We start from the raw sequence: 21220 nt of genomic DNA, 5'->3' as shown, positions 1-21220 counted from the left end.
CATAAAAATGGGGAGCAGAACAGTGGTTACCAGGGTTGGGGAGGTGGAGGAAATCAGAAGATGTAGGTCAAAGGGTAAAAGGGTGCAGTTCCATAGGATGAAGTCCAGAGCTCTGATGTATAGTATCCAGACTCCAGTTAATAATACTGTATTATACACTGGAAATTCACTAACAGAGTAGATTTCAGGAAATGGATTATGTTAAGTTACTTGACTGTATTAATCATTTCACTGTGTAGATGTATCTCAAAACATCATGTTGTACACCTTAAATATCTAACATTTTTATGAAACAGAAAAACGTACACAGAGCAGGAAGGCACTTCTCCTCAAAGGCTCTCTAAACAAGCCCCTGAGGGCCACTGTAGGATTAGAAAATTACCAAAACTGTTCTCAAAGCACAGAAAACGTCATAAAAGAGCCCACATAAATGTATGCAAGTTTGTTATCAGCAGCATTTTTTTCTCACTGGGCCTAAAGAATGAACGACTGTTCAAATCGCTGCATTCACTCCGAGGCAAATGGTCCCATGGTGTGCTCAAGAATTTCTGTACCGTACAGATCAACCATTTGATCAATCATTTAATGAGCAAAGGCAGGCAGCACAGAGTGGCATATAGGGGCGTGGGCTGTGGAGTTACCCAAATTTGTGTTCAAACCTCAGCTCTACCACTGATGAGCTTCAGGGTGTTAGGCAGCTTGTTTGACTTCGTGGGGTCTTAGCTTTCCCGTCTGTCTAATGAGTGAAACAATTCCCAACTCCTCCAGTTGTTGCGAGGATTTGAAGATGTATGAAAACCGCATAACACAAATGCCAGGGACACAGTAGGCACTTAAGAAATAATAGCTATTAGTATCACTGGTCCAAACTTGTTGGGGTTCCCATGCTGCCCTTCCTATACTGGGGCACCACCAGGCTCCTTATGCAATTAGGATACCTGGGATTGCACCAGGGAGGCCCCAAACATTCAGAGAATGTGAACGCATCTATCTCATCACCACATTTTCTCAGAGGCCAGATAAAAACCATCCATTGTAGAGGCTTTAACTCTGAGACTGTCATAATCGGCCGGTAATGGAGATGCATTTTCCCCCCAAGTAGAAACATTTATCTTCACACCTTGTAGTGTTTATAATGATTGCACCCGGCAGACCATTAGCTTTGTTGTAAAGGAAAGCCCCGTGTGGTGTGGTGAGGGTAGAGGGTGGGAGCGTTTCTTTTAACTTGGAAGGAAACAACAACAAAAGTATTATTAATTTTAAACTTTAGGGAGGTTTATTTTAAAATCCCAATATAAAAATACCCATGGCTTAGGGGACTTCCACCTCTCACCCAACACAGCCTCTCACTATGGGGCTCAACTGAGTTCTGCTACCACCTCCTCTCCACACCTTCCCTAACAGACAGACAGTTCCACACAGACAGACAGACGGACGGACACACTCCCACACCCAGAGGCCTCAGACACGTGGCAAACAGCCCCGTGAACAATGGCCACGTGGCTGGCATTTCAAATAACCTGTGCGTTCCTAGAAATTCCAGTGTGTAAAAGTGGACCGGGCTATGGCACTTTTTCCGTTCTTATCTTAGAACTCCTTTAGGCTCAGCCTGTGACTCATATCCCGTCAGTTGCTAGTTCTAAGGAAAATACACCCGGGGAAAACCTGTGGGTGGCATGAAAAAAGATCCTTCTGCAACTCCATTTTTCTTAATGTTTCTTACTTTAGACATTATTAGCAACAGTTAGGGCTTTTGTGAGGCTTGGAGTCTGGACATTCAGTTACAGGCAGAATCCAAGCAAGGCTCTGCAGACACTCAGCCAGAAACGGATGATTCCTGTCCCAGTGTGAAGTCTCTGCTCCTTGTTTCATGACAGAGGGTAACAGCTCTTTTCAGACTAGGTGGAAAATTCCTACCTACACAAATGGCAGCAGAGTCCAGTTTTTACCATATTTAGTCTCTTATGGAGCTTCCCAGAGGTGGGCTAGATAGGGGGAGGCAGGACCAAAGGATGGGGTGCTGAGGCATGGGACCTGAAGTCTTCCCTGTGTTGGCCAAGAATGGCCTGAGTTGGGCTGGATGGAGCTGCTATAAGACTGCAATTTACCCAGATAAGCCTTCCCTCCTGGTCCAGCCTCCTCTCAATTTAGTGTCCTTTCCTCACCCTCCCTCTGGCTATTTCCTCCTATGCAGATTTAATTCCAACACAAACACCAGCCACTTTGGGAAGCCTTCCCTGAGCGCACAGGCAGTGATCTTGCAGTTTCCGGGCATTTTGTGCATTTTATATGCCTAATACTTGTACAGATTCGTAAACTCTTTGAGAACGGGGGCCGTGTCTCTAGAGTTTTTCTAACTCCTGTAGTATCCAGCATGGTTCTTGATAAACATTTGCTATTTGAGTGAATGGAAATGTCAAAGTTTTCACAATAAACCAGAGGCGGTTCCCTGTCCGCTTCTCTCCTGTAGTCAATGAGCTGCAATTTTCATGCTGTGTCTGGTCTCATTTTTCAGTGGGGGAAAAAAGGTGAGACGTGATAATAGTTTTTTCATAGCCTCATAGCTTCACCCGACGGACACCACACGCAAGAATCTGTGTACATTTTAGGGATGTCTTAGTGACGTGAAATAGAGCTTTGCCAGTCCCACCTCTGAGATACACACTAAAATAAAGAGGTCAACGTTTCTAACACCTTCAAAACAATGCCAGTTGGTTCTTCCCTTGATGTACTAACAGGTGTGCAGACGACGGTGAAATACGGTATACGATAAAAATGGAATGTTTAATTCAAACGTCCTTTATTGCAGGAGAACAACATTTAGAACAGAGATGTGGTGGTGCTAGTTGAGGAACAGGTAGGTGCTGGGGTGGGAGAGGACTTTAACACAGGGCAAAAATAAAGCATAGCAGCTGCCAACCTGATGTGTGGGAAATAAAGGACAGGGAAAAGATGTTCAGGTCTTCCTCCTGAAAAAAAGAAGTGTAAATATGAAAACATAAGAAGACTATTTCTCTTGATTGAAAAAAAAAAAACCTTACAGCCCTTTTCTTTCTAAAAAAATAAAGACTTTATTTTTAAGAGCAGTTTTAGGTTCACAGCAATATTGAGCAGAAGGTACAGGAAGTTCCCGTATACTCCCTGCTCCCACTCAAGTACAGCCTTCCCCATTATCCACATCCCCACCAGAGTGGTGCATTTGTTACTGCTGATGAACCCACATTGACACATCATTATCACTTAGAGTCCAGAGTTTACATCAGGGTTCACTCTTGGTGTCATACATTCTATGGGTTTGGATAAATGTGTAGTGACATGTATCCACCATTCAAGTATCATGCAAAGTAGTTTCACTGCCCCCCCTCCAATCCTCTGTGCCCTGCCTGTTCGTTGCCCCACCCACCCCCAAATCCTGGCAATCACTGATCGTTTTGCTGTCATCACAGTTTTGCCTTTTCCAAAATGTCATATAGTTGGAATAGGACAGTATATAGGCTTTTCAGATTGGTATCTTTCACTTAGTAATAGGCATTTAAAGTTCCTTCATATCTTTTCATGGTTTGAATGTTAATTTCTTTTTAGTGCTAAATAATATTCCATTGTCTGGATGTATCATAGTTGATTTATCCATTCACCTACTGAAGGACATCTTGGTTGCTTCTAAGTTTTGGCAATTATGAATAAAGCTGCTATAACGTTTGTGTGCAGGTTTTGCTGTGGACATAAGTTTTCAGTTTCTTTGCGTAAATATCAAGGAGAAAGATTGGCAGATCATACAAGAGTATGTTTCGTTTTGTAAGAAGCCACCAAACTGTCTTCCAAAGTGGTTATATCCCTTTGCATTCCTGCCAGCAACAAATGACAGTTCCTGTTGCTCCACATCCTCTTTAGCATTTGGTTTGTACGTGTTCCAGATTTTGGTCACTTTAATAGGTAAGTAGTGATCTCTCTTGTTTAATTTGCATTTCCTGATGACATATGACATGAAGCATCTTTTCATATGCTGTTTGTCATCTGTATATCTTCTACGGTGTTAAGGTCTTTGGAACATTTTTAAATCAGGTTGTTTGTGCTCTTGTTGTAGACTTTTAATAGTTCCTTGTATATTTGGATAACAGTCCTTTATCAGATGTGCCTTTTGCAAATATTTTCTACAAGTATGTGGCTTGTCTTCTCATTCTGTTAACATTGTCTTTTGCAGAACAGAAGTTGTTAATTTTAACGAAGTCCAACTTATCAATTATTTCTTTCACACGTCATGCCATTGGTGTTGTATCTAAAAAGACATCGCCATACACAAGGTCATCTGGATTTTCTCCCATGTTATACTCCAAGAGTTTTACAGTTTTGCATTTTACATTTAGGTATATGAGCTATTGTGAGTTAATTTTATGGAAGAGTGTAAGGTCTGTGTTTAGCTTTTTTTTTTTTTTTTTTTTTGTATATGGGTGCCCAATAGTTCCAGCATTATTTGTTGAAAAGTCTATCTTGTTACATTATATTGCCTTTGATCCTGTGCCAAATATCAGTTGACCATATTTATGTAAGTCTACTTCTGGGCTCTCTATTCTGTTCCATTGATCTATTTGTCGATTATTTCACTAATACCACACTGTCTTGATTACTGAAGCATTATGGTATGTCTTGAGGTCAGGCAATGTCAGTCCTCCCACTTTGTTCTCCTCTAATATTGTGTTGGCTATTCTCAGTTTTTTGCTTCCCCATATAAACTTTAGAATTAGTTTAATAATACCAAAAAATAACTTGCTGGAATTTTGATTAGGAGTACATTGAATCTATAGAGCAAGTTGGGAAGAACGAACATCTGGACAATATTGAGCATTCCTATCCATGAACATGGACTATCTCTCCATTTATTTAGTTCTTTGATTTCTTCCATAAGAGTTTTGTAGATTTCCTCAGATAGATCTTGTACATATTTTGTTAGATTTGTGTCTAAGCATTTCATTTTAGGGGCAGCTAATGTAAATGGTATCGTGTTTTTAATTTCAAATTCCACTTGTTCATTGCTAGTATATAGGAATGTGATTAATCTTTGTATACTAACTTTGTATCCTGCAACCTTGCTATAATTGTTTGTTAGTTATTGGAGGGTTTTTTGATTAATTATTTTGGATTTCTTACATAGATGATCATGTCACCTGTGAAAAAGATAGTTTTACTTCTTTCTTTCCAATCTGCATACCTTTAATTTCCCTCTCTTGACTTATTGCACTAACTGGAACTTCCAGTATGATGTTGAAAAGGAGTGGTGACAGAGAACATCCTTGCCTTGTCCCTGATCTTATGGGAAAGCTTCTAGTTTCTCTTCATTAAGTATGGTGTTAGCTGTAGGTTTTTTGTAGATATTTTTTATACAGTTGAGGATGTTGCCCTTTATTTCTAGTTTACTGAGAGTTTTTTTTAAATCATAAATTGGTTTGGGATTTTGTCAAATGCCTTTTCTGTATCTATTGAAATGATTTTTCTTTTTTAGTCAGTTGTTGTGATGAATTGCATTAATTGATTTTTAAATGCTGAACCAGCCTTGCATATCTGGGATAAATTCCACTTGGTCATGGTGTATAATTTTTTAATACTTTATTGGATTGGATTTGCTAACATTTTGTTGAGGATTTTTGCATCTATGTTCATGAAAGATATTGATCTGTAGTTTTCTTTTCTTGTAATGCCTTTGTCTGGTTTTGGTATTAGAGTAATGCTGGCCTCACAGAATGAGTCAGGAAGTACTCCTTCTGCTTCTATCCTCCAAAAGAGATTATAAAGAATTGGTATAATGTCTTCCTTATATGTTTGGTAGAATTCACCAGCAAATACATCTAGGCCTAGTGCTTTCCGTTTGGAAAAGTTATTAATTATTGATTCAACCTTTAAAATAGATATAGGCCTATTCAGATTGTCTGTTTCTTCTTGTGTGAGTTTTGGCAGATTGTGTCTTTCAAGGACTTGGCCCATTTCATCTAGGTTATCAAATATGTGAGCATACAGTTGTTCACAGCATTCCTTTATTATCCTTCTAATGACCATGAGATCTGTAGTGATGTCCACTCTTTCATTTCTGATATTAGTAATTTATGTTCTTTCTCTTTTTACTTAGTTAGCCTGGTTAGTGGTTTATTGATTTTATTAATCTTTTCAAATAACCAGCTTTTAGTTTTGTTGATTCTCTCTATTGAGTTCCTGTTTTCAACTTCATTGATTCCTGCTCTAATTCTTATTTCTTTTTTCTGCTTACTTTGTATCTAATTTTCTCTTCTTTTACTAGTTTCCTAAGGTAAAAAGTTAGATTATTCATTTTAGATCTTTCTTCTTTTCTAACATACGCATTCAATGCTAGAAATTTTCATTTAGGCACTACTTTCGCTGCATCCCACAAATGTTGATAAGTTGTGTTTTCATTTCATTTAGTTAAAAATATTTTTTAAATTTCTCTGTGATTTCTTCTTTGACTCATGTTATTCAGAAGTACACTGTTTGCATTTTGAGATTTTCCTATCATCTTTCTGGTGTTGATTTCTGTTTAATTCTACTGTGGTCTACAAGCAGACATTGTATTATTTCCATTCTTTTAAATTTGTTAAGGTATGTTTTATGCTCAGAATGTGGGCTATCTTGGTGAGTGTTCCATATGGACTTAGAAGAATGTGTTTTCTGCTGTTGTTAAATGAAGTAGTCTATGTATGTCAATTATTGTTTGATGATTGATGGTGCTGAAATCAATTATGTCCTTACTGATTTTCTGCCTGCTGGATATGTCCATTTCCAATAAAGGTGTGTTAATCTCTAATAGTGGATTTATCTACTTCTCCCTGCAGGTCTATCAATTTTTGCCTCATGTAGTTGGATATTCTGTTAAATGCATACACATTAAAGATTGTTAGGTATTCTTGGGGAATTGACCCCTTTGTTTTTATGTAATGCTCTTCTTTATCATTGATAACTTTCCTTGCTATAAAATCTATTCTGTTTGGAATAAATATACAGTAGTTACTCTTCCTTTCTTCTAATTACTGTTAGCAGGGTACATTTTTTCCATATACTTTCTTTTATTTTATATTAATTTGTCTTCATATTTAAAATGGGTTTCTTGTAAAAAACAGACAGTTGGATCATTTAAAAAAATCGACTCTGACCATCTCTGTCTTTTAATTGGTGCATTTAGACCATTGACATTCAAAGTGGTTATTGATATAGTTGAGTTATCTGCCATATTTTTTATTGTTTTTTTGTTTGATGCCTTTGTTTTTTGTTGCTATTGTTATCTTCCACGTTTTCTTCCACTTCCAGCATTTCTTTTTGGTTTTAATTGAGCATTTTATCTGATTACATTTTCTCTCCTGTCTTAGCATATCAGTTATACTTCTTTTTAAACTTTTTTTAGTGGTTGCCTTTAACAACCACAGTTTGCAATTAACATTTACAATGAATCCAAGTCCACTTTCAAATGTCACAATGCCACTTTGCAGGTAGTATGAGTACCTTATAATTACAAAGTGATCCTAATTTGTCCTCTTTTCCATCCCTTGTATCATTGCTGTCATTCATGTCACTTATATATAAGCATATATATGTGTGTGTGTGGTGTGTGTGTGTGTAATATACCTAAGTATATGTAATCAATTACATTGTTACTATTGTTTTGATATTATTATTTTGAATAAACTGTTATCTACTAGATCAATCAAGAAAAAGAAAAAGTTTTAATTTTACCTTCACTCATTCCTTCTTCAGTGTTCTTCCTTTCTTTACGTAGACCCAACTTTCTGACCTATATTACTTTCTTTATCTCTAAAGAACTTCTTTTAACATTTCTTGCAAGGCCTACTGGCAACAAACTTTCTACACTTTTGTTGGCCTAAAAAAGTCTTCCTTTCTCCTTCGCTTCTGAACGTTCATTTTTGCGGGCTATAGAATTCTAGGTTGGTGGTTTTTTTTCTCTCAACACTTTAAATGTTTCATTCCTCTCTTTTCTTGCTTGCATGGTTTCTGAGAAGTCAGATATAATTCTTACCTTTGTTCCTCTATAAGTAAGGTGTTTTTCCTTTGGCTTCTTTCAGAATTTTTTAATTTTGAGTTTTCTGTAGTTTGAAAATGATATTTCTGGTTGCAGTTTAGTTTTTTTTTTTTTGCTTTTTTGTTTGTTTGTTTGTTTTGCATGTATCCTGTCTGGTTTTCAGAGCTTCCTTGATTTGTGGTTTGGTGTCTGACATCAATTTGAGGAAATCCTCAGTCATTACTGTTTCACCTATTTCTTCCTTTTCTTTCTCTCTTTCTGGTATGCCCATTACACATATGTTTCACCTTTGGTAGTTGTCCCACTGTCCTTGGATATTCTGGGTTTTTTTTTTGTTTGTTTTTTTTTGTTTTTTTTCAGTCTTTGTTCTCTCTGCTTTTCAGTTTAGGAGGATTCTACTAACATATCCTCAAGCTCAGAGATTCTTTACTCAGCCATGTCCAGTCCACTAATAAGCCCATCAAAGGCATTCTTTGTTTCCATTACAGTGTTTTTGATATCTAGCATTTCTTTTTGACTCTTTCTTAGGATTTCCATCTTTCTGTTTACATTGCCCATTTTTTCATACATGCTGAATATTTCCTCCATTAGAGCCCTTAGCATATTAATTATAGTTGTTTTAAATCCACCATTTGCGAATCCCAACATTCCTGTCATGTCTGCTTCTGATGCTTTCTGTCTCTTCAAATTGTGTTTTTTGCCTTTTAATATCTCTTGTAGTTTCTTCTTGATAACTGGACAAGGTGTACCAGGTAAAGGGGACTGCTGTAAGGAGGCTTTTGGTAATGTGGTGGTGCCATGCAGGGGAAGGAGAAGCACTCTGTGGTCATAAGAGTGGGTCTCAGTCTTTCAGTGAGCCGGAGCCTCTGCACCGTGAGCTTCACAAGTGCTTCTCAGTTTTGTTTTGTTTTTCTTCACTGCCTTAGGTGGTACAGGATGGCTAGAGGGGGCAGGAGTTGGGTATTCCCTTCCTCCAGGTCAGTTAGGCTCTGATAACACCGCAGCAGTTTTGGCTGCAGTTAGCAAGTTTCTCTGCGGGACAGACCATGTTAAGAACAGACTGCTCCAGCGTAATTCAAAATGGCTCGTTCTCCTCCCCCTGCCAGAAGCACAAGGGGATTTCTGTGTGAGAAAAATGTTTACTGTGAGAACCTGGTAGAGCTCCTGGAGGTAAAACTCACATAGTATGGGGATCCCCCATGACTGGGTCCCCCTAGAGCTTTTACTTCTAGAGTTGGCCACACTGAGGCTGCAACAATTCATCAATTACAGTCAGGTTTCTTACACCTTCCCCAATCACTGTCTAGTTTCCCTTGGTGGTTTTCACCTGTGAATCTCTGCTCAGGTAAGCCGTGACTCTCCGTGCTTTTCTGTCTCTCCATACTGAGAGCAGCAGTTTGCCCTGTGACCTTACTTCTCCGATGGATCCCTGAAGAGTTCTTGATTTTTCAGTCTCTTCAGTTTTTTACTCATTGTTAGGACAGACTGGTGACTTCCGAACTCCTTACATGCAGAACCAGAAACTGAAATTCCCCCCAAAGGCTTTTCAAGGGGTTACTGAAGTTTTTAGACCAGCGATGGTTGTGGACAAGCAGTCCTCTCTGGACGGGGCCTGAGTCAATCTCTGACTTAAGAGCTAAGTGCTTGCCTGGCTGCTCTGTGTCTGAGCAGCAATTGAGAAGTGACTGCCATCCACTATCAAAGAAAGGAATGCCTTTCAGAGTCCTGGAAACTTGTTCCTTAGTCTTCTTGGGGAAGACAATCCTACCACCTCCCTTTTACAGGGGCCTGGGAAGCTAGTAATAATCAGAGTATGTATGTATGTATGTAAGTATGAGACAGGACCTTGCTGTCACTCAGGCTGGAACACAGTGGTATGACCACGGCTCACTGCAGCCTCAACCTCCTGGGCTCAAGTGATCCTCCCAGCTCAGCCTCCCAAGTAGCTGGGATTACAAGCACACACCATTATGCCCAGCTAATTTTTGTATTTTTTGTAGAGACAGGGTTTCACCATGATGCTCAGCCTGGTCTTGAACTCCTAGACTCAAGAGATCCACCCACCTTGGCCTCCCAAAATGCTGGGATTACAGGCACGAGCCACTGAATCCAGCCAAAATTAGACTTTTTTTTTTTTTTTTGAGATGGAGTCTTGCTCGTCGCCCAGGCTGGAGTGCAGTGGCGCCATCTCGGCTCACTGCAAGTTCCACCTCCTAGGTTCATGCCATTCTCCTGTCTCAGCCTCCTGAGTAGCTGGGACCAGAGGCGCCCGCCACCACGCCTGGCTAATTTTTTGTATTTTTAGCAGAGACGGGGTTTCACGGTGTTAGCCAGGATGGTCTCAATCTCCTGACCTCGTGGTCCACCCGCCTCGGCCTCCCAAAGTGCTGGGATTACAGGCATGAGCCACCGCGTCCGGCCGACTTCTTTCTTAATATTACGCAGCATCTCAATGAACCCAGAAAAAGTAAACATAAGTGTTTTAGCCTGCAGAGCTTCTCTGGTGGTATGGTGGCATTTGGGCCAGGCACTCATTTCTTGTGTGGGACTGTCCAGTGTCCAGCATGCTGTGGGGGTTTAACAACACCTCTGCCTGCCCAGGAAATAATAGCAGCATCTCCAAGCCATTGGAACAACCCCAAATCCTCTACTGCCCCACCCTTGCTATGCTCCCGATGTCCCTGGAATCACCCCTTGGAATTTCTACTTGTTCCTCACTTTCAAACCTGGCCCAGGCCCATCCCTGTCCACCTGGCAGGATGCCTGGTAGTGACTGGGAGGCAGATGAGTCAGGGTTTGAAGCCCAGCTCTGCCACTCATTGGCTGAATAATCACAGGCATGTTAGTTACCTCCTCTCACTCAGTTTCCCCATCTGTCTGATGAAGAAAATAATATCCACTCACTAGAGCTGTTGTGAGGGCTGCATGAGCTAAGAGCCTGAGCCAGTGGCTTGCTAAGGGAGGCTCACATCAGGTACCAATATTGGTTTGTTTTCTGGGAAGGGGATCCATGACCCCGACCCTGCCACATGGTGAAGCCGCTGGAAAGTGTGGGGAAAAGAAAGCATCTTCCAGTTGTCTGAGTCCCCAAATTCCTCACATCCCACTTTTAGCCTAGGCAAAAGTGTCTGACCCTGCTGCTTCTCTGTCTCAATAGAGATGCGACCGAAGGCAGATCCTCTCCTCGTCCCATGGTGTGGTCCAATTAAGTGTGTGAGCTAGAAAAGTGTCCCCCTGGCCAGATGCTCCCCATCATGGGCAGCCTGGTGACAGTGGCCACAGGGAACCCTGCAACGGGCTCCTCCCTGGAGCACAATGGCCAGCTCCGTGACCATTCCCACATGGAGACGCCACAGGATCTTCTCAGCGAGACAGAAGCTGCCTTGCTCCAAGGAGGCCTGCGAGGCACATCAGCCCCACGGGTTTAAGGAAGCAGGGCTGGGCTGCCTGCCTTGCCCTGGATGACCCTGGCTGGCTTATTCTGGGAGGTGAACTACACCATCCTTTGGAGAGATGGGGCTTCCTGGGGACAGAGTCACCCAGCCTCCCTGTGCACTGGCAGGGGACTCAGAGCCACTTTCTCCCACTGAAGTCACCCTTCTATCTGTCCAGCTCTGATTTTTTTCTGCAGGTGACTCCTGGCCCCTTTTGGTGAGTGCTGTTCACAACACTGAAGGTGGGTGGCTCAGAGGGCCTACAGGGCCAGGCGGCAAAGGCCACCTTGTGATTTGGGGGTGTCAGCTGCAGAAGCCCATGCTGTCTCCACTACCAGCATGTGGCTGGAGCATTTTCATTTGCTTACAGGCAAATAAATCTCAAACACTTCTCTCCTGTCTTTAGGTACATCCAGGCCCCCATCGACACTGTCTGAGCTCAGGGAAGGGCAACTAATCCTATTGCCCAAAGCACAATGAAGCTAGAAAGCAAGGCTGATGCACTAAGTAGAAAGAAAGAAAGAAAGAATTCCTCCATTGTCTCTTCCTGCTTTGTGTTATCAGCACTATGGCACCTCCTCCAGCATAGATAAGGGAGACTGTTATGCTTGGACAATTTGCATTTTGGACTTTCTGAAATAAGATCCTCTTTATTCGCTTATCTAAGTATAGTAATTATGTTCTTTCACTCGTTTTAAAATTCACTTATTTAACAAATATTTTTTGACAACCACAGATACTACCTCAGTCCCATCCTCAGATGACAAATAACTAAACACATAGATATTTACGTGGCTGGATAGGCCTTCTCCTCTATCTGCTGAGAAAAACATTAATAGCACAATCTCACACACACAGGAGTTGGGATGGAGCTCTCGGGCACCACATCTCCCATCGGGGTTTGGAAGGCACCTGGACCAAAAGGAGGTAGATGTTCTTTTATGCACAGTAAGATCCAAAGTATATGCTGCTACTAGCAGATTAGATAACCAGGAGTCAGTAGGTTTAAAAAACTAAAGGCCAGCCCACCTTGCTTCCTCTGCAGTGGAGATGGGCCAGAGAGAACAGCTGCCATGTGCACCCCATGTGGGAGTCTCCAGACACAAGAGGAGGCCAGGAAAAGGGCCCGGGCCTAGGGAAGGTGAGAGGTGAGACTTCAAGGGGCCAGTGCAGCTGGGGAGCAATGGAAAAGAGAAAATAAACAGAAAGAACTCCGGAGAGTCTGTGGGTGGAACAGTCTCTATCAAGAGAGGGCAGGTCATGTGGGGATGTCTCATGGTCTTGGTTGTAGATAATGCAGGGACCCTGCTGAGTCTCCAACCCCACCCTGATGCTACAGATTGGATTCTACCACTGAGAACTGGTGACTAAAATCTGCTTGAGTCTTGGTGTAGACTTGGGTGTTGTTTTCTGATGGAGGGTGGTAGGGAATTGCTCTTTCCCCGCAATCATAGGCAGGTGCCCAAAGTACCTTCAACAGGGAATATGGGTGGTCAGAGAGGTGGAAGAAATTACTTATCAGCTAAGCAACAGACTGATTTCAAGATAAGAAACTGCTCACGTTACATCTAATCACAAATTCTCTGTGCCACACTGGAGACCAATAGGAGGTACAGAAGAGAGACTAACAGCATTAGGTGTGCGTGCAAGACTCTGCTTTAGATGAGCTGTCCAGGAAAGCCCCTAAATAGATGACTTTTAAACTGAAATCTAGAACAGCCCTATTCACGGTGGGGTCCATAGACCACTGGTGCACCCTACTGGTACACCAACTGTTGGCTACAAATCCATGACAAATAAATAGAGAAATCAATTTGACCTTGTCACAACATCCATGTGTTTTCAATTTCTATTTTGATAGATATTTTCAATAACTAAATTACATTTAAATAATGCAATTTGACTACAGTTGAATCTGATAGTTAAAAATGGGACTTGTATTATGTGTTTGTCTTTTCATTTTATCTAGAATCTGTTTTTATTGTGTATTATTGGTCTGTAATGTATTGGAAAACAATAACCAAACCACTGGTCCCTTCACTACAGAGATGAGAGGCCCTCCTCCAATCATAAATGCATACAGGAATGCACGATGCATAAAGACTAGGAAGGACTTGGTCCAGGAAGTGCTGGAGGAGGAGGACGTGCCTGGCAGAGGGGATGGCACATGTAAAGGTGGGCTGGAGGCACTGAAGAGAGGCCTGGATGGTGGCTGAGTTTGCAGGAGACAGAGGGCTGCACAGCATGAGGGAGGGGAGGCAGGCACACACAGTGTGTGTGCAGCTGCATGGCACCACAGCAAGCAGTCGGGATTTTATCATAGTGTGAAGGGACACTGCAAAGAGTGGGGACTAGTATATTTTTTAAAAGCTAGCTGGGTGGAAAACAGGCTGTTGGAGAGCAGGGATAGACATGGCAGGACTGCCAGGACACAGCTGCCATGCCTGGAGAGACGATGGTGGCCCAGACCAGGACAGTGACAGCCAATGTGGTGGGAAGAAGAGTGACTCAAATGTCCTTCCTCTGTTTCTACAATAGGGCTTGGTGATTAGGGGGCTAGGAGAAAAAGAATCAAGGATAACTCCCGATTTCTGACCTGGCTCGATTGTGGTACTATTGACTATGCTAGGTTTCTGTTGGGTTTATTTGTTTCACGGCAAGGGAGTGGTACAGAGCTTGGTTTTGCACTGGTCGTGTTTGAGCTTCCAGTGGGAAAGTCATCCAGTTCAGTTAGGCAGCCAGAGAGTCTGGGATAAATGCAGAACTCAGAAATCATGAGCATAGAAATAATCTTTACAGCCATGGGACTGCATGCACTCACATGTGGGAGAGGGCAGACAGAAAGGGGAACGGGACCCAGTCCAAACGCGGAGACACCCTACAGGGATGAAAGAGATGGCAGAGGAGACTGGGGTGCATCACAGAAGCCGCGAGGGAAGACTGTCTCAAGGAAGAGGGAGCGGATCCTCACAAGCTGAGAAAGATGGAAAACGAAGAGTGGCCATTGGATTTGGCCATAGGGGAGTCAGTAGAGACCCTAAGAAAAGCAGCTTCGATAGAGTGGCAGAGGGGAAGCCATTCTGCAGTGAGCTGGGGAGTAAAAGAGGAGGGCAACCTTAGGTGACTCTTTAGAGAAGTCTGCCACAGGGAAGCGGTAAAGCAGAGGCCAGAGGGCCCAGTGAGAGCCCCGCCCCCACCCCAGAGCTCTTGATCTTGTTAAGACATTGGCAGGAGTGGTTCAATACAGGGTACAAGGTTGGTAATCCAGGCAGGAGGGCAGTCTTTCAGGAGGAGAAAGATGTGATCTTCCATATGAGTGGAAGGAGGGGCTGGCCTTTGACAGGCGTAGGAGGGGCTGGAGGGAAGCATGAGTGCTGGACACAGGCCCCAGCAGATCGGTGGCCAGGGTGGTGGAGACATGAATAAGCTGCCCTCTCCCCTTTTCCCAATGAAGTGTGAGGCAAGGCCACCACTCAGAGGTGGGAGGGAGGCTGAGTTGAGAACTGTGTATCACTTATCACAGTCCTAAACCCATGTATATGTTTCACTGCATGCAAAATAATAAAATGAGGCTTAAAACCAGTCTGTGTGCCTTGTAACTATCCATACAAATAATTCCAGGGCAGGGGTCGGGGTGAGGCAGATGAATGTAGAATATTTTAACCTACTAAATGGATATTTAGAATGTACAATGAATGAATACTAATGTAGTATTGTAGAATATTTTAACCTACTAAATCCTTCTGAGCCACTGAACCCAGGTGCTTTGACTGGGTATTTTCATTCTTTCTTCTTCCAAAGGTCCATACAGCCCCCTGGATGTTCTTCATGTAGGAAAGACTTGCCCTGTTAGTCTGTGCATTCACATCTACCCCACACAGCTGGCGGAGAGGCTGCCGGCTGCTCACCATAATCCATGTTCCACGGGCACCCACCTGGCCCATGTTGCCCACTGTGCCTTGTTTCTCTAAGTTCTAGCCAATGGAATATGAGGAGAAATGATAGCTACTACTTTCAGGCTTGATCCATGAAGCCCTTCCATGCTTCTGCCTGCCTAGAATAGAGATGATCCCTCCTAGGGGACCTCAGAAGCCCACCTTGAAGCCAGCAGAGCTTCCACTGTCCCCTGAATGACTGGATGAAGAGGCACTGGCGGATCAATATTCACTCAATGCCACTACGTGAAAACAAACTTCCATTTTGTGAGCCATCACCCCTTTTTGGTAACCTTCTTACAGCAGCAGTCTACCATATACAGTTGGTATAAGGAAGAAATAACAGATGGGAATCTGCTTTGTGAAACAGCAAAACATGCACGCTCCAGATGTCTGCTGCTATTATTACTGCCACACTCACCTTCTTCTGCCATGTTAGTGCTGCATTTGAAGAGTGTAATAATGACTTAAGCCACTGCTTCCTCAACCCTGGCTACACAGAATTACCTGGGGAACTTTGCCTAATTGGTCTGGAGTGGGTCCTGGGCTTGGATAGGTCTTAAAGCCCCAGGGTGATTCTAACGGGTAGACAAAGTTGAGAAGCACTGCCCCCACAGTTGCAATGGTCAGGGGACGTCCTCCATCCCCTACGTGCTGAGGATGGATGGTGGAGCCAGTATGCAAATTAAATTGTCATGGTATCTGGTCTGGGTCTTCACCTTTCACGGGACTCTTGCTATATGAATTGCAGTCCAGGGACTGTCCATTTTGGGATCAGCTAAGTGCTTATTAGAAATTGGTACTCTCTAGCAACACCTACTGAATCAGAAACTTTGTTTCAGCAAGATTCGCAGGTGATTCACATGCACAGTGCAGTTTGGAAAGTGCTGCTCCAGATCATGAGGAAACTCTGTAGCTGAGCTCAGTAGTAAAGCTGACTCTTAATGCTACAGTCTCAAGTCTCAAGTTGGCCTTGAAGAGCGTGGAGAAGTGGCAGGAAAGCCAGCGATCCTGTATACTGAGTGCAAAGGCATTGTCTCAAGACAGCCCAGCATGTTGTCTATGTGGCTCTGAGAGGTAACAGGAGGACAGGGACTCTGCTCCCATATTGTACAGAACCACCCAACCTCTCTCTTCAGGAGTTCTGCTGAATTCTAATCAACAAAACTGTCACCGCACCAGCCGTTCCCAGTCCGATCTAAATCTGGATAATGATTCCAGGAAGTTGCATGGAACCCTCTGTACCAAAGTCCTGGCCGTCTCCAAGGCTACGTCTGAAACTTTGCTTTTAGCTCAGGGAAAATCAATAAACATTATACAGCACATTACATTTTCCACTTTTGTTTTGTTGTACAACACAGAAGGCCAATACATGTGTCTACTGAAGGAAGCCAATGATGATGAGGCTAGGGCTTTGCTTGTTTCCGAGCAGGATGGAGCATGGTGTTTACCCGTTCAGAGATGTGCTGACAGATCAAATTTAAGATCAATAGTACCCAGCAGTGCTGAGGGAGGGGCTCTCACCTGCTTTCCATCTCTGAGTCACTACGTTAGGATGTCCCTGAAGGAATACAAAATGCATGTGATGACAACTGTGAAACTTCAGTGAAAAAAAAAAATAGCTTCACATAAGAAATCTGAAGCGTGCCTGGTTTCGAAGCCACAAGGAAGCCACAGAGGAGCACACAGGTGAGGGAGCAGGTGTAAACCCATGATTTCTTCTGGCAGCAGCGGGGAATGGCTGGTGCCAAAATCAAAAGCTGACACATGTTTCTGTGTTCTGATGAGGTTGCTTGCTTTCTTTGCATTAATGGGAGCCCCGATGGCTACACTGAGGTCAGTCTTCACCACCACAAGGTGAAAATAAATCACAAGACGTCTGTGGCGTCAGAGTGTTTTGATGTCTGTGAACCTTTCCAATACATGAACCCCCTACAGTCAGGACTCCTAAAGGTAATTGGGGCAACTGAATTTTTTGTAAGGAAAGGAAATCAGGGGAACAAGATTAAAATGGAGTGTGTGTCCCACCATGTAACCTAGGAAGCCCACAGGTAAGGGAGCATTTAGAGTGGATCATTTCTGGCCCTCTCTGCAATCAGCAAACCCTTCTATTATCAGAGATGACACTGAAATTAAATGTGCTAGTGTATCCACAAACTGGACCAAAGTGCCACACAGACACACATACATTCATGTATTCAATTTTCTGAGCCTCCAGTTTTCCTCCCATAGATTTTTAGGAAAATCCTTAGTGCCTTCTCATTCTCGTCTATTAGCAAGTCCTAATAGATGAGGAAATACATAATTGAGTAGTGAGTTAAAAAGAGTAGGAAGCAATTGGTCATGCTTTGTTCCTAGCTGTGCTTGAGTGTATGTGTGTATGCACTTATGGGTTCTATATTATAGTTAGTTCTATAAGTTCTATATTATCCATAGAAAATAGCCACATTTTCCACTAGCAAAGGTAATTCTAAGGTTTACATGATAGAATTTTATCAGTATTTCTTAGTGTTTTGCAAAAAACGCATGCTATTCTGTGAAATGCACCATGCTTTTCTGACATCTGAACAAATTTAAGAAACACTGGCTTAGAAGACATGGCCAGTGAAAAGAGAGGAAGAAAAGGAAAAGTCAGCTAGGAGAACAGAATAGGAGAAAGTGTGAGGGTGAGAATGTGAGAAAGGACAGGCTAAGAAGACATAAGAAAATCAGTGGATTAATGAGAGACTCTAGAGAGGCAGCTTTGCACTGCCTCTAGTGCAAAGGTGCAAGAGTGCAAAGGTGCACCTTCCTGGGTTTAAATCCTGGCTCAAACACTTAGTGGCCATGACCTTGGGCATTTTACTTTTTCACCTTATTTTCATTTTCATTCATTTTATTTTCATGTTCTTTCTGAGCTTTGGTTTCCATCATCTGTCAACAGAAATAGTAATATCTACATTGCAGGAAATTTATAAGAATTAGAAGTAATATCTGTAAATCAGCAAGCACAAAGTGCCTGGCACAAAAGTAAATGCTCAATAAAAAGAGACAGCTATTACTAGCTACATTACGGGCCAGTGAGATGAAATGCGAGCAGTAATGACATTTCACAAGAACCTACTGTGAGGCAACATATGCACACTATTTCACTCAATCCTAACAACAATTTTGCAGAGCAGGTGTTACTATTGCCTCATTTGCAAAGATAAGGGAATTGAGGCTGAGAAAGGTGAAGTTATTTGCTCAAGGTCATCTAGTAAACTAATAGCGAGCTGGGACTGGACCTTATGTGCTGCTGACTCCAAAGCTGCCATCTCTCACTGAGTCATGCCATGGGGTTTTAAGTGAGCACAGGAGAAAGGGAGCATAGTGCCTCCCAAGAGCCAAGTGGAAGAGCAATGATTTCATTATCTGCTAAGACATGTATTATGCACAATGGGATTAGAGTTCGGAAAAGCCTGAGGCCTCCAGAGCTAGAGGAAAAGAGAGCTGGAGGAACCCTGACAGATACAGGGAAGCCTCTGTTTGGCTCAGCTGGTATAATAAGCAGGGTGCGGTGTACTGGGCAAGAGGTAAGGTTAGCTCAGGAAAGGGCTGTGGGCAGGCCAAAGGATGCTGGCCAACTGGGGTTTGGGAAGATTCAAAGATAGTCCTTTAAACCTGGGAGCAAGAGCTAGAGGGAAGATGGAAGGGAGTTTGCTTCTTCCAAAGCTAAGGCAGGGAGAGCATTTGCAGTGGATCGAATTGGGTACCCCCCAGATTCTTATGTTGAAATCCTGGTACCTGTGAATGTGGGCTTATTTGGAAATAGGGTAACTGCAGATGTAATTAAATTAAGATGAGGTTACATTATAGTAGGGAGGGCCCTTAATCCAATATGACTGTTAGGTTATTCTGCTAATTGTGTTGCGATAATATAATACCCAAGACTGGGTAATTTATAAAGAAAAGAGGTGTAATTGGCTCATGGTTCTGCAGGCTGTAGCAGCATGGCTCTATCATGTGTTTCTGGCACAGGCTTCAGGAAGCTTATAATCATGGCGGAAGGCAAAGAAGAACAGGTGTGTCACACGGCAAGAGTGGGTTCCAGACATGGCGGGGAATGCCACATGATTTTAAACAACCAGATTTCATGTGAACTCAGAGCAAGAACTCACTCATCACCAAGGGGATGGCACTAAGCCCTTCATGAGGGATCCACCCCCATGATCCAGTCACCTCTCACCAGGCCACACCTCCAACTCCAGAATCAAATTTCAACATGAGATGTGGAGGAAGCAACATCCAAAACATATCAACTTGTGTCCTTATAAGACGAAGAGGCGAGACACACGGCCATGTGAAGACACAGACACCAGGGGAGAACTCCATGTGATGACCGAGGCAGAGGCTGGAGTGAAGCGGCGACAAGCCACTGAATGCCAAGGAATAAGGCAGCAGCAGAAACCAGACTGGGGATCCTTACGCTCCGGGGACAGTAGAGTCCCCCACAGCTAACTCCAAGGGCCACAGAGTCTTTAAAAATGTCAAGTAGAATGGTAGGCAAAGGTCCCTCTCGCATGCTGCTTTAGTCATGGTTGGCTACAGAATTCTTGGCTTCCCAATTTCCTACAAATGAACTTTTCTTCCCAATTCAAAATAATTTCCATCAGAATAATATACTTACAGTATGAAAATACAGACTGACGTAAGCACAGGTGTTTACTTGTGATAGCTTGAACTAAGGACTAGTTTTAAAATCTGAATTTCAATATAATTGGCTTTTTAAAATTTTTATTTTTTATTTTAACTCCAGTCATGCTTCCCCTTCTTAAGGTCTGGACCAGTGAAATCCCTTCCCAGGAATGGAGAAGACGGGGTTAGAAAATACATTAGGGGCCGGGTGCAGAGGCTCATGCCTGTAATTCCAGCACTTTGGGAGGCCCAGGCGGGTGGATCATCTGAGGTCAGGAATTTGAGACCAGCCTGGCCAACATGGTAAAAAACCCCATCTCTATTAAAAATACAAAATTAGCCAGGTATGGCAGTGCAGCCTGTAGTACCAGCTACTTGGGAGGCTGAGACAGGAGAATCACTTGAACCCGGGAGGCGGAGGTTACAGCGAGCTGAGATCACACCATTGCACTCCAGCCTGGGTGAGACAGAGTGAGGCTCCATTTCCAAAAAAAAAGAAAAAAAAAAAGAAAAAGAAAATGCATTAGGTTCTCATCCACCAAAGAACAAACCAGCCAGAATGTAAACAAAGTCCCAGACTTTTCTTCAGAAGCCACAAAAGATGTGCCATGGGATGAAGGCACTGTCCTCTCCGCACACTCTAACTTTAGAGGAATGTGGGCACAGTTTAGAGTCAGGCATTATCTTTTTACAGAACCTAAGCCAAAAACAACAAAAACTCCCTTCAGTACAAAAAAGAAAATGATCGTGAACATAGGCGTGATGGTTACCGTTTCTATGAAAAAAATGAATGACATGAGACAAAAAGATGGGAATAGAAAGGTATGACTATCTTACCCACCCATCACTCCAAATGTCTAATTAATTTGGGAGAAAAGGCAGGGAATTACAGCAATGGTTTATGAAGGAAAGTGGAGATGGGGGTGGGAACTGGGATGGAGAAGGAAGAAAGGAACAACAGAGAGGAATGACTCCAAACAACCCGCCGAACATTGCCGAGTGACTCCCAGCCTGAAAAAGGCCCCTGAAGTGACTGAAGGGATTTATTACCTTCTGTGTCCCACCTGATTGCAAGAGGTTTTATTACTATGAAATACAAGTCATCTTACTTCCCAGAGAGGAAAGAAAGAAATAAATCCTGCCTGGAGCAGGAATGGAGA

The 21220-nt window shown here is 42.9% G+C and overlaps 1 protein-coding gene across 3 annotated transcripts in view; it reads right to left on the bottom strand.

The window, feature by feature from the left end:
* The window catches only part of SUSD4 (sushi domain containing 4), a 152383-nt gene that overhangs the window by 11190 nt on the left and 119973 nt on the right, over positions 1-21220 (bottom strand). The window contains exon 6 of one of the 3 annotated variants that reach the window (XM_025388549.1): positions 2779-2969. The exons of the other annotated variants lie outside the window; for them this stretch is intronic. Coding sequence (XP_025244334.1) covers positions 2821-2969 — 149 coding nt within the window. The 3' untranslated portion in view covers positions 2779-2820. Of the gene's footprint in view, positions 1-2778; positions 2970-21220 lie in introns of those variants that run through there. 3 annotated transcript variants of the gene reach the window in all.

Source organism: Theropithecus gelada, chromosome 1 (assembly GCF_003255815.1).
Source record: "Theropithecus gelada isolate Dixy chromosome 1, Tgel_1.0, whole genome shotgun sequence".
Taxonomy (NCBI): domain Eukaryota; kingdom Metazoa; phylum Chordata; class Mammalia; order Primates; family Cercopithecidae; genus Theropithecus; species Theropithecus gelada.
This window is presented reverse-complemented; position numbering and strand designations above follow the sequence as displayed.